The sequence below is a fragment of the Chlamydotis macqueenii genome, chromosome 13 (assembly GCF_036417535.1).
Source record: "Chlamydotis macqueenii isolate bChlMac1 chromosome 13, bChlMac1.mat, whole genome shotgun sequence".
Taxonomy (NCBI): Eukaryota; Metazoa; Chordata; class Aves; order Otidiformes; family Otididae; genus Chlamydotis; species Chlamydotis macqueenii.
The window spans coordinates 20,666,438-20,679,848 of NC_141568.1; the positions used below are offsets into that span (position 1 = coordinate 20,666,438).

The 13,411-nt window shown below is 40.8% G+C and overlaps 1 protein-coding gene across 1 annotated transcript in view; it reads right to left on the reverse strand.

Annotated features, from left to right (window-relative positions):
* Positions 1–1,725: 1,725 nt before the first annotated feature.
* TENT4B (terminal nucleotidyltransferase 4B) overlaps positions 1,726–13,411 on the reverse strand; it is a 42,749-nt gene continuing 31,063 nt past the window's right edge. The window contains exons 6-12 of the mRNA XM_086757921.1: positions 11,161–11,289; positions 9,718–9,931; positions 8,751–8,877; positions 8,547–8,650; positions 6,737–6,924; positions 6,006–6,170; positions 1,726–4,666 (exon numbers count right to left, since the gene is read on the reverse strand). Of these exons, the coding sequence (XP_086614047.1) occupies positions 4,487–4,666; positions 6,006–6,170; positions 6,737–6,924; positions 8,547–8,650; positions 8,751–8,877; positions 9,718–9,931; positions 11,161–11,289 (1,107 nt within the window). The 3' untranslated portion in view covers positions 1,726–4,486. The remainder of the gene's footprint in view (positions 4,667–6,005; positions 6,171–6,736; positions 6,925–8,546; positions 8,651–8,750; positions 8,878–9,717; positions 9,932–11,160; positions 11,290–13,411) is intronic.

The window sequence follows — 13,411 nt, forward strand, 5'->3', positions numbered from 1 at the left end:
TAAATAACTTGCAAAGGATTCTTGGTGTTGGGTAATTTCTCTGGGATCATCTCAAACATCCTAACAATCAACCTCTGAAGATCAGTTAATTAGGCTCAGAACAAATTACTAGGGGAAGGAGCCCAGTAACTCGACACAGGAAAATCTACAACCATGATGTAATTAGGCAGCACGAGAACTGCAAAGCTGGTTTCCACTTACAGATGAAACCATGAACACACGTATCTGTCAGAACTGCTGGTAAATGACTCATGGAAATGCAGTCAAGGCACATTTACATTTAGGTCACTACAACTGGGAAAGATTTTAGGGGAAACTTGTGGAAACACTTCAAATTAGCTAGAAAATAGAGCTCTCCAATTCTGCATTTACAAGAGAGTTTCAAGACATAGCAAACTTGATCTTAGAAAATTATTTTGCATTGTTAAGCAAACAAATCAAGTTCTAGCAGTCAGCAGAATAAATAAGCACTCCTTTTTGCACTTTAACAGTAGCTGGAATAATTAAATGTAATTTTTGTTACAGCCCCTCAACAGGTAAATATACTCCTTACCTAACTGATTACATCCTCTGTAATCTCGTATAGCTTTCACTCTTCAGGAAATAAAGTTGGAGTCACACATTCAGCTTTAACATCTATCATGAGTTTTAACATCCATCAAGATGTCGAAAGGCTGGCTCCTTTTATTTACCATACATTTTCAAGATGAGACTCTTTTCTAATCGGTTGCTCACACATAATACACTTAGGGTGCACACATAAGGACTCCAGATATAAAATGGAAGAGGTCCATTTTGAATGTACATAATAAAAGAAAAAGCCGCCACCAGCTATTGGACTACTAATTATTTTCTAAAGATTAAGTTCTAGGAAAACAAATTTATAATAAACATGTAAAAACCTGAGTTCTGAGGAAGCTGCACAGGACACATAAGTCAGCAAACAGAATCACATCATGTCACACAAACAGGAAGATTTACTTACATTTCAACTTCTTTTCTGCCACAAGAAAAAAATACACAGCTTTTAACTACAAACACTATTTGAACTATTCTTTTTTCAAAAAGTAAAAAAACCCCAAACCTTAACAAAGCAATCTAATGTCAAACAGGAAGATATATAAACATTTCAGCTTATTTATTTATTTCAGATGGTCTTTGGTAAACAACCAGCGGCAAGACTACAGAACTTCCAGCGTGTGTACGTCTCCCCACTGATTTGTGCAATGACGGAAAGCAACCAAAGTTAAGAACATACTTCAGCAACAGGAACGGTGCTTCAGGAACTACGCTGAACAGGGTTTCTAGCTGCAGGTAACTCAAATTGACTTCAGTGTATTTCTGCAATGCTGCCCTCAGCGTGGCAGCTTCGACCGCTACCCCTAACCCAAGTCTGGAAGGCAAAGAAAACAGGTCCTTGCACAAGTTTGCTACATACGGTGCAGAGGAAAGTCAGAGAGAAATAACACATGAAGAACCCTTTATACATGTATATTCTTCCACTTGCTCTCAGGCACACAGCTCTCCTGGAAGGAAACAAACCAAACCAGGCCCACTTGAACAAGATAAGTGTCCAAATTCCAGGCAGAGGGGCCCAGCAATCAGCTGGGGAGGCACCCAGAAACTACAAAAACGCAACAAAACGCCTTGAGTAGTCTGCTCTTTCCACAGTACTGCGAAGGAAAAAACAGGGTAAGTGTCAAGAATGGTGATGAACTGCAGTAGTTAGATTAAACATTTATTTTTCATATATTCACAAAATCTTCACAAAAGTATTGAAACTCAAAAAGGAATTAGACTTGAGTCAAATACAGAGATGAAATGTACAAGACAAATGAGCAGGCAAACTAAAAGGTCTTGAAAGTATTTTACTTCAGATTGAAAAACGAACAGTTCAACTGTTCTGTTTAAATAAAGATTTGCAAGATATACAGTATTTTATGAATACAATGCTGGTCATTTGAGGCAATGTAAAATACCTCAATTTCTCCTTCATGCTTTTTTTTTTTTTTTTCTTTTAGAAAGATACTGTTTACCAAAAAGAAACTTGAGCAGTCCAGGAAAAGCTATTTTCCATTAAATTTATGAAAACCATAAATTGAGGCAAACCTAAGATTCCCAATGGAATCAAGATTATCTTCCCGCTACCACCACCTTAAAATTATCACATGCTTATTGGAACACTAATATCTGCACCCTAAGAGTACATTTGCTTTCAACGATGAGGGTGATTCTTTTAAAAACACTTCAGTGTGGTAAATGCGATACAGATCTTTGCAAATATTAGGTTTTGGAACAGTTTTGCTAATAGCAGCTAACAATACTGGATTAATATAATTTATAAATAATTGTTCCCTAAGCGGTGAACAGAAGTCTACACATTCACAATAATCTAAAACAAAATAAATACTGTGATTATGCATAATGTGGTACAACTTTTACTAGTTTCTATGAACAAAAGCTCAACATCTCGTTGATAAAATTATCTGATCAAATTAAAATATGAATCTAAAAATTTAAAAAAAAAAAACATTGTCAAATTAACATCACTTAAGCTTAGTGTCTGAGTAAATGTTATGACTTTCCATATTTCTGGAATATATATATATTTTCCTTTTTGAAGTAAAACACTTTAGCACATTGAAAATGTTTATTAATTTAAGTGATGACATCAGTTCTGGTCTTATTTTAGCATTAGTTTACTTTAAAGATCATTGCACTCATTAGTGCCCATTAAAGGTCAGGTTGGTCTGTAATATTCTGTAAATGTACATTAAAATAAAGTTTCTAAAAGCTAATAGTACTTTTTATAAAAGCATCATCTCCAGAACGGCTGCATTAAATACAGCCACGTATGCCGAGTACAGACTTTCCTCTTTAAAGAAATACGTGAAAGTAAATGCCACTTAACTTTCTGCCACTGAAGTGTCCCAGCTCCTGTTCCAAGCTACGCCTGCGAGTATCATTCCGCTTTTAATTCGCATCCATGGCATCAAAGTTACTGCAACCTAGACTTGTAACGCGACTGAACCAGACAAATGCGGAGTTTAAGTTAAATGACACCTAGGTCAATGAAGAAATACTATGAGATATGACAGGTTTGGGTCTTTAAGGCAATACAAAATAGATTTCGTTATTTGAAGTTGTTTTGTGGTTTTGTTGTTTTTTTTTTTTTTTAATAATTAAGTCTAAATATAAAAATGTCTAAGAGGGGAGTGAGAAAAAAATACTTTAATTGTAAAATTTACTTAAAGCTTCAACAGTTATCATCTCCTACAGGAGTTAGCAAAAATATAAAAGACAAAAAAAACCCAGACCTGGAAGGGAAAGGGAAGGCACAAACAAAGAGGCATGGGATTAAAGCAGCCCAGGAATGCAAACGTCTGTAACAAACTAAGTTTTCTTGTTTGTTTTGTAAAACCAAAAAAAAAAAAAAAAGAAAAAGAAAACAATCACCACCACCAACCAAACAAAAAACCCCCCAAGTGGCTTTATATTTCTGTTAAAAAAAGAAAGGGTCAGGGAGAGACCACTGAGGGGAGGAAAAGAAGGATGCAACTATAAAACCCCATTGCCTGAAACGATGGCACTCTAGAAAACAAGGTGAAGGTTACTTCTCCGAGATGACAAGCTCAGCGTCTACACAAAGTACACGTACACTTTACACAAATGAAAAACTTCATTTGCCACCATAAACCTTTCTTTCAGAGGAACAGCTTTTGCAGATCAAATGTTCTATTAAATCTTTTAAATGCCAAGAAAAGAAATTCTGAGCAATGTAACTAGTAATGTCTCTTTATATGGATGTTAAGATGACAATTCAGATTATTTTCCAAACTAATCCTGAGAAAAATTTATGTTTACAATTTAAACAGTAATGTTATGTAAAAAGTATTAACAAATCCACTATTACAAATGTCAGTTTTCCTATATGGTCATCTATATATACACAATAAAATGGTAAGTATATGCAAAAATAATAAAAAAATCATGCACAAATTACTTTCACCTTTAAAGGCTGGGTTTCCCTCAAAATACAATTTTTTGCTTTTTTTTCCTATTTTTTGTGTTTTATTTGTTTGTTACCACCCCCTAGACACACTGAGTACTACCTCTACAGGTCAGCATGAGCTGATGGGAAATACATTTATTTTACATTCAAGCTTTTATATCCTAAATGACCCTGTTGTAGCATATGACTTATCAAATGAGCAGCCTTTTTCCTCTTTTTTTTTTAAAAAGTTTTTATCTTTTTTTAAAATTTTTTTCTTTTTTTTTTCCTTTTCTTTTTCTTTTTTTTTTTTTTTTTTTTTTTTTCAGTGATCAGTCTTCATGATCCGTTCCGTGGCGAGCTGGGAAAAGAAAATGCAGTTGCTAATCAATGTCTGAACAGTCTGAAGCTCCGGAAGAGATCCAAGGAGTCACTATCAAACTATCCTGTAGCATGAGATCATTGCACACAGAAGAACAGTCATAAAATAGGCAACTATCTACAAATGTCTGAAAGGGCTGCATCCCTCTTGTGTTTCCTCTTTTTGCCGTGGAAAAACTGATGGTGTGATTTGCTGCCTTGGTGCTGTTTGTTTGTGACTGAGGTACCGTGGCTTGAGTTTGTTGGACCTTGGAAGCCTTTGTTAGAAGAGCGAAATAACCGTGTAGATCCATGCTGTAAAAGAAAGAGAAGACGGTAAATCAGTGCTGAAAAGAAAAGAGGTGTGGCAGTGACACCCCCCTACTGCTGGATAATGAGGACGTTAACCCATGGAAGTGTTACACGGGGAAAAATGGATGCGGCAAAAGAAGCTGGGCCATTGCTGAGCCAGCAGCACACTACCATGGGTCATTCACTTCGGTGGCTGCAAACAAATGTTCCTCTCTAGACCCAAAACCATGCAGGTCAAGAGAGAAGAGCAGAGCACTTTGAATTTTGCAAAGGATAGAACTGTTCTATCGCTGCCATTTCGCAGCCATCAAAACAGTGTTTTACGGAAACGTACATCCATAATGCAGGAGACAGATGAAGATTGCTCCAATCTGCGCAAAATTAAGACAACGTTCTTCTAAGACCAGGACTAGTTTTATACCACATCTTTTAACAGATGTGGAGTATCTCAGGTTGTGCATATTCACATTCCAGCACCAGAACGAGCGCTGCGCAGTAGCACAAACACAATTTGTGGTACAGCCAGGGCCTGGTTTGTGAGCTGCCTTGTTACTAGCTCGAGATACATCATCAGCGAGCAGGAGGCAGCAAGTCTTCAGAATTACTTTTTGGGAACAGTATTCCAGAAGATTCCAGACTATTTCCATACACTAAAGAAGTCCTAAATTCTGAATAAGTATAAAAACTATATACCCAAACTATATTGTATCTAGAGGCATGCAGTATTTCCAGATCACTGAGTTGTCACAGAAGCATTCCTCAGCATGAGAAATTCCCTGAACACATAAGCTCTGGCAGGCCTCATCATAAAGATATTTGTCTTTAGGGGGAGGGCGAATTTCAGTTATCAGCAAGGAATCTTCATCTCCCTTTATGACAATTGTCTTATTTTAAATAATATAATTTTTATATTTTAATAATACTTATCTATATAAAATAATAAAGACAGTTCAACAAGTCTCATCAGCTAACAGAGCAGCCAGCCATAGTGTTAAACGCACATTTTGGCTAAGTGTTTTTCACTAAGTCGCATTAGTTCTCAAATTCTGCAGCAAGGACGTGCTTTTTGCAAAAAGGAAACGGGCGCAGCACAACTGTACGCGTCTGGCAAATCTAGATTTCCCAAAAGAAAGTCAATCCCACTTCATCTGGAGTAAGGCTGGGAAAGCTGCTGTTGCAAACTCATCGAGAAGCAGGTGATTTGATACACAATCGGTGCTCAAAGTGGGGCACAGGGGCGGCGACAAACCAGCGCTTCCTGTCCAGAACGAGCTGCCCTGCCCTGGAGGACACGGGTAATACTCCGATAATCTGTACAGTTGTTTCCAAACATTTCACAAACCTGAGATTTGTTCGTGTTGCTGGATGTATTGGCTGTTTGGCTATTTTGTGTTTTCCCACTTGATTGGGAGGATTCCAGTGACACTTCTTGTGACCCCACTCTGTTTGTGGTAGACTGACGACAACTCAATTGTTTAGAGGTTTTGCAAGGTGTTCCATCAGAATCCTTCAGGAAAATGTAAAGTGTTAGTGAGTTGTTCTTAAGAGTGAGTGAGTTTTTCTACAAGTGATTTTTCCCTTAAAAATAAAGCTAGCAGTGGACAAAACTTAAAACTTGTTTATTTTATATTAAAATTTTTTTCAATCCAGAATTCTTACTGAGTAAAACGGACAGATTTTAAAGTGTATCGATGCATGATTATGCTTTGGAGATTTGCCTTTTATTTTTTAAATAGAATTCCCAAACAGATTTTTTTAAGGTTTTTTTTTTTTCTTTTTAAAGCATATGGCTTAGGACTGCCGGTCATCTTTTTGAAATACAGCTTCCCAGAGGAAAGAGGGCTGTGTAACTCTCTATCTACCGTGCTCCCTGTCTACATGTGTTGTGTCAAGAACACACCGCAACTGATGTGTAGAAATTGCATAAGAGGTAACGTCTTATGCAAGTTAGGATTCTGGATGAGCTAACTAACCAGGATTCCGAGCGTTCTAGGTAGGATCTGTGGGAATACCATTCAGGGTAAAACCCCAAAGAAACTGAAAAACCAAAATCAGAAAACCTCCAGTACTTACTACATCACTAGAGCTGGACAGTGTAGACGATGACGATGATAAGGGACCTGATGAAGAATTTGACGAATGTTTACTAAGTGTTTCTGAAGTCTTATTTCTAGGTTTTCCCAGTGCTTCATTCTCCTCAGCAAGATTGTTGTTGCATTTGTCTAGCTGCTGAGTGTCTACTATCAAGGTCACTCCATTACCTACGGGAAACAAGAGAGAAGCATCAGGTACTATGTATCTATCGTACACATACCGCAGGACACGGACAGACACCTGCACAGGTACATACTTTTAACACGTGCAGACATGTGTGTGCATGTGCCTGTGTCCGTACTGCGTGCAGCAAGTCGACGCCTCGCTGTGGTGGTTTCCTGACAAGACCATTAATGCATACCATGAAAACCACCAAGTGTTACCCGCAGTCAAGATGGAAATTGGACTGCTGCTTCCTCAGGTTGTTTCGTGACACACTTCAACAGCGCTCAAATACGTGGGTTTAAATTCTGTTCCTATATGCCAACACTCAGCAACTCCCTTTTTTTTTTCATAAGAACTCCAAATAAGTCCAGCTGCTTTGTACGATAGCCTACACTGAAAACACAAGATACAGAGCTCCCTATCTCACTAACTTCTACCTAATTAAAAAAATGAATCGCAACCTAAATCTAAACGAAATCTGCCGGCCAGCCACTGCAACTGTCACCATTATCTTTCTGATACAGGGCTATTTTTATTTTTTCAATTCCTGTTTCATCGCACAGAAGACACCTAGGAGTTCCCTCCGATCCCCACAACACCTTTGCTGCCCCACCAGCCGCGTTTGCACCCAGCACTGAGTACACACGTCGCAATAGGCCGCTCGGTATTACTGCGGCGCTCGCAGGGCTGAACGGGGGTTGGCTGCCGGTACCAGGGGGTACGGCAGTGCCGCAGGGGTCTACAGCCGGATAAAACACAAATGGCCAGGAAGCACGGTCAGCTTACAAGGGCAGCGAGGGAAATCCCTAAGAAAAGCTTGAAAAAACAATAAACAAAATCCCGGCCTAGCCTAAATAGTGGGTACTTGTGTCATCTTCCCTGACTAACACCTAACAAGAGAAGACTTCTAGTAGCCCACATTCTGAAACTAATTGTAGAGAATTAAAACTACTTTTAATTTGAAAGCTTCCAGCCAGCAGGTACACCTACACCAAGAGAGGGTGGCAACCAGCTGGTGAAGTCAGAAGATGGTCAATGAAAATAAAGATTATTTTAAAGGATATTTTCTGCGGCTAAATTTTGGGTGCTTCCATTTCTTAGCAACTAGAATTACGTTAGGTATCTTGGGATTTTTCTGTTTAAAAGACTGATTCCACTTATATGGTCAATCCTGGTTTAAATATTGCTCCTGTATGCGAACAATATCTTAAACTTTAAAATGAAAAATAACAAGAGGGCAAGGATTTAGATTTAAACTAGCATTCCTAGTAATTCTTTTTAAAACCTTGTCCACATTCAAAGGACAACGGGAGTGTGACAGTAACAACTCCTGTAATTTAAATGAGAAGTTTTTCAAATGCTTCCTTTTGCAAGCCAACCCTCTTTAGAGCTCTCTGTGCCGACCAAATCTAGCGCAGCAGAATAAAAACGTGGTATGGCCTTTTTACTCTTGTACCAATCTAAATTTTCTGGACAGGAACACGAGAAAGTCCATCACCACTGAACAAAAAAGGAAATTCATTTTAATACATTGCCTTACGTGGGGCCAAAGCAACAATAAAATTTGTGCGACCAAAACATGCAGGAAGTTTCACGCTGTCAGCCACGCTTCGTCAAAACTCACCGTTACACGAGGACTCTGTCCTGCTTTGCATTCCCCACTGCTTTGATATCCAGTCTCTGTACGTGGCCACTTCTTGCGTTACTCTAATTATTCTACCTAATATACTGTAAACCAGGAAAGAAACAAAACCGTCACCACCATTAATTTTGAGGCATACCAAACTATAAGCAATTAAAGTCTGAGATGCAGAGGCAGGAAAGTTACCTTTCTGTTTCGTTGTTAGGATAATATTTAGCTATCGGGGAAACCGCGTGGCTCAAAACAACATAGGCGTAGTCAAAAGCCTGTTTCACTTGCATGGCACCATATGAACTCCTTCCAACATCATTACCTTAAAATAAAAATATAATTAAATAAATTTTAAGATAGATAGTGTGGTTACCTCCTTTCAGACAGCAGACAGTAATGTTTTTTTAAATTGCCCTTAAGTCCCAACTCGCTGCAGTTACCTCTTGCAGAATAGGATTAGTGGACCATAAATATTTGAAAAAGCTTTGAAGATCTATAGATATTCACACGCACAGAAGTCCAAAACAACAATTCTCTGGGTAAAAGTGCAATACAGGAAGGGAAAAAAAAAAAAATCCTGTACTGCATACAGGTAACAGCAGCGTCCTGGGTGACAATCTTCTAGATCAGAAATACGTTAACTCTCTTCTGTGAGCAGCACTTGACCCACCATTTCAGGAGCCACCCATTCCAGTCAGCAATCAACCTTAACGGAAAGGTAACAGCACAGAATGAAACCGCTACGTATTTACGGGACTTTACAGAGCCGGACAGAACAGCGTGCGTCAGAACACAGGTACACCGGTACGCACATGGCGACACCGGCAGCACAAGCCTGAAGGGGCCACGCTCCAGCCCAGGCTGCTGTAGCTTTACTGCTGCTTGCACAGAGCGCACGGAAGTTGTGTGCCGTGCCCTCTCTACCCTGCCTCCTGCCTGCCCTACGGGCACGCTCTTGGGTGACACGGAAACCTTCGCTAGGGACAAGTCTTCAGGAAGATCATTCTGTTCTGAGTGCATCTTGTGTTCAGACACAGATGAGGTGTTTCTGTTCGGGTTCTGGTGGTCATTCTACGCTATGCTTTGATTTAACTCCTCTGGATTAAGCATTCCCTTGAGTTTTTTTCTTAGTCAACAATTAAATCTTGGTTTACGAGGATACCTGGCTGTAATGGATCTTCAATATACAGCATTGATGGTCTGTAGCCATCCAGCATGCTTTTTTGCACTTCATCCTTGGCAACATAAGAGCCACCATCCTTTATTCGGATTCCAGTCTTCAGATAATTGAAGTGACGTCCATATAATTCAAAAAACTCTATTAAAAGAACACCATAGTTGGCATTGGGCATACAGGCATCTTCCCTGGGATGCAGCTATTAAGAAGAGAGAAAAAAAAAAATATATTCTTAAGACCTCAAGTTTCAAGTCCCTTTAAGTGCCTTTTCTTTTTCACAGCCAACATGTCTACATGCAATAATAAATAATAATAAAACATAATACATAAATCAAATATGTCTAACTTTTTCCTTGATAAAGCAGTTTTGCATCTTTAAAACAAGCTATAAACTAAAAATAAGGCTGGCAAATATTAATATTTTTGTATTTGAACTTCCAGTTCAGTAAGTGAACTTCCCACACTAATGGCAGGGTTCTTGTAAAAAAGCAAGACATTCACACTTCACAGATCTGGGTTTGCAATACAAATACAGGCTTTTCATGCACACAGCTACATAACTGATCCCCTCTGCTGTTAAGTACGCGGCCTGAGAGATTATGAACAAAACCAGTTCACAACTGTAACAGATACAAAACCTGACTTCTTTTTTTCCAGCAACAAATGGAAATGTTCTTAGCCAATATAAGAAATAACTGGGATTGGGAGGGATTTTGGTCTCTTTCAAAACGATATGCCCGCTGCCTTCTTTCTTTTGTGCTCAGCAAGCAAGTGCACTAGCCCCCAGCAAACGCCGAGCTCCAGCTGGAGGCTCAGGTTTAACGGTAACTACAACCTGGAAAAGTACAGCCAGCCACACACACAGCTACACAATAACACTGAGCGCCAGAGAAGAGCCAGGCTGACACAGCCAGGACTTGGCTACTTCGTATTTCTACAAACTTCTTCTCCCCCAGGCACAACAACATAGATTAGCCTCACGCATTTTGTTCTCTTAGACTTAAGAGAAAGCTGTACAACACATTTATTTGGTACCAGCTTAAAAGCCTAGACAAACAAGCAAAATTCTGTTGTGTTCATTAAAGCACGTACAGAGTGTACGACAAAGAAGCGGTACAAAGGAGAGCCGTGCCTAATACTAACCTATGCAGCTTGTTCCAAGTAAGTTACACAACAGCCAAGTTATTTTGCCACGAAAGACACGCGTGCCTGGTATCGATACCGATGTCCCAGACATCTTTGATACCAAACGTACCAGTAGGGGAGAGAGAACAGAAGACGGGTGGGGTGAGTCTGTTTGTACGTGAAAAGGAGGTGCACAGCCACAAACAGGACAGTTTAGATGCTGAAATATAAGGACTGTCTAAATTCCTTCCTAATGTACCATCCTTTTGCACCAACAGCACGAATAGATGTCACTATGCTTACCTGAAGGAAACTGACAGCCATTAAAAAAAGACTATAAGAACCGATTCCACCTGTAAATACTTCGTTAAGGTCCCTCTGCAACAGGAACTGTTTCAATACTAAAACTAGGTACGGTAACACAGGGTATTTCTGAAAGAGAGAAACAAAGGCGTTAGATGCTGTGAAGCACGTATACAATTGATGCTAAGAAAGCATACTGAAGCCATCTGTTATGTTAAATTTCAAAGCTAAGCATAATTCAAACTTATTATTTTTATTAACAGGGGAGAAGCAAGCACTCTGCCTGTGATCAAGAAGTTATTTTACCTCTTCAACTCCGGCAGCAGATATTAACAACAGAAAAAAAATTATTACCTTCACAGAAAAAAAAAACCCAATTACCTCAAAATCAGAATGATTTTGTTTGAATCTATCAATACACTTGCTCTTCTCAGAGAAGGGAAAAGGAAAGCAAAGAAGACCTGTGAAGATCTCCACATCTGTAACAAAATCTTCCTGCTGCAACCAAGGGGATAGCCCAAAGCGGACTGAGACTCTGCCCAGAGGTCAAAACAGTTTTCACAAGTACTACACCCAGATAACATTTCAGAGCATCCAAATACTTACCTGTTTGGTCCTTCAATAGTTTGTCCGCACGGATTCCCTTAGAGGCCTGCGTACGCTGCACGTGCAGAGGACACGGACTTTTGGAACAGCAGGGGAGGGGGCCGTGCCTGCACTCCGTACACCCCCTCAGTGGGGAGGGGGCAAGAGAGGCTCAGAAATACCACTCCTTTTACCAACACAGAGCTAAAAAGTTCCTTAGTGTCAGAGAAGAGATGTGGATCATGGTATCTGTGAGTGCAGAAGATCAAAGGGAAAGGAGAATTTCTCCAAGAACTCTGCTCAAGTCTCACGGCGAGTACCAAGAGCCCTGTTTAGCACCTTTCTGAACTACTCAGAACTTACACTCGCAACCTGAAGTGTTGAACATCAGTCTGTACCAACATTCCAAGACAGGACTTCTCTCAGGAAACTGCAAACCCTTAATTAAGGCTTCAGCTGCCTCGCACTTCCTTAAACTGGATGAGGAGAAATAGCCACTTCCAAAGCTAAGAATGAACACGACCCCTCAGTTAGGGATTCAGTCACGTGGGACAAAGTAAGACGCAGGAGAATGCCCTGCCAGTGTTTTACAGAGAGATCCTCAAGAGCACCAATGAAGTTACTTGGCAAGAACACATCAAGTTGTCTCCAAGTTAAATAAACAACCTTCCACAGTAGCATAGCCCTTACCTGCTGTGTGTCAGGGCTGAGTGCCACCTCGCCCCCGTCACACCAGGCTCAGCCGCTCGAGCCCAAGGCCAGGGCTGATGCAGCACAGCTGCGTGGCCTTGGCTTGTGCTGCTGGGAAAACAGCCGTGTGGGAAAGCGCTGTGTGGGAAGCCTCTTTGGGACACCCACCGCGTTGCTCGAGAGCTGCTTTGCACCTCAGCTGTTCCCCTTGCTGAGAGCGCCCTGATGCTGGCCCTGGCCCTAACCACTGACTTGCCATCCTCAGCCTCGCCCTTCTCCCTGGGGACTTGTCTGCCAGCCGCCGGCCGGCTGGGGAGCTGACCCCGCCTGCGGTCACCAGATCTGCTCTGCTCTTCAGGCTGGGGTACCACGGAGCGGCACCCCGGGAGGGAAGGCCCCTGCCCCATGCCTGCCCAGCCGTCACACACAGCTCCCGTTCTCTCCGTGCCCTGACCCAAGGCCACAGTAGCCTCTCCAAAGGGAATGACCCAGGCAACAGAAACACATTAACACTTTTTTCTTTTTTTAAGCACACAAAAATGCCTTCGGGCTCTCAAGAGAAGACGACCTCCTATCTTGAAATTAAGAAGCACAAAGGCAATTTTGGGCAAGCATGCAGGGCTTTATGGACTTACCTAAAAATAAATTTAGGTGCGGAGTGTAACAGAAATACAGCCTCTGTGTTGTGGCAGAAAACCAAACACGCACTGACTGTCCACCACAGGGCAATGTGACAAGGCACAGGATGCGAAAACTGAAGCTAGCTAGCAATATTCCAGGTAGGCGTCTTACGACAGAGAATCTGAGCATCTTCCTTCCCCAACAAGGAGCTACACAGCACAAAACAACTGGTCTTGATTTACCAGCCAACAGTTGTCCAACACAACCGAGTTCTGTTCATCAGGGAGAGGCTGAGAGAAGAAAATCTCTGGCCCCTCCCCACCCTTGTGCTCTGGACACGGATGCAAGAGGCCTC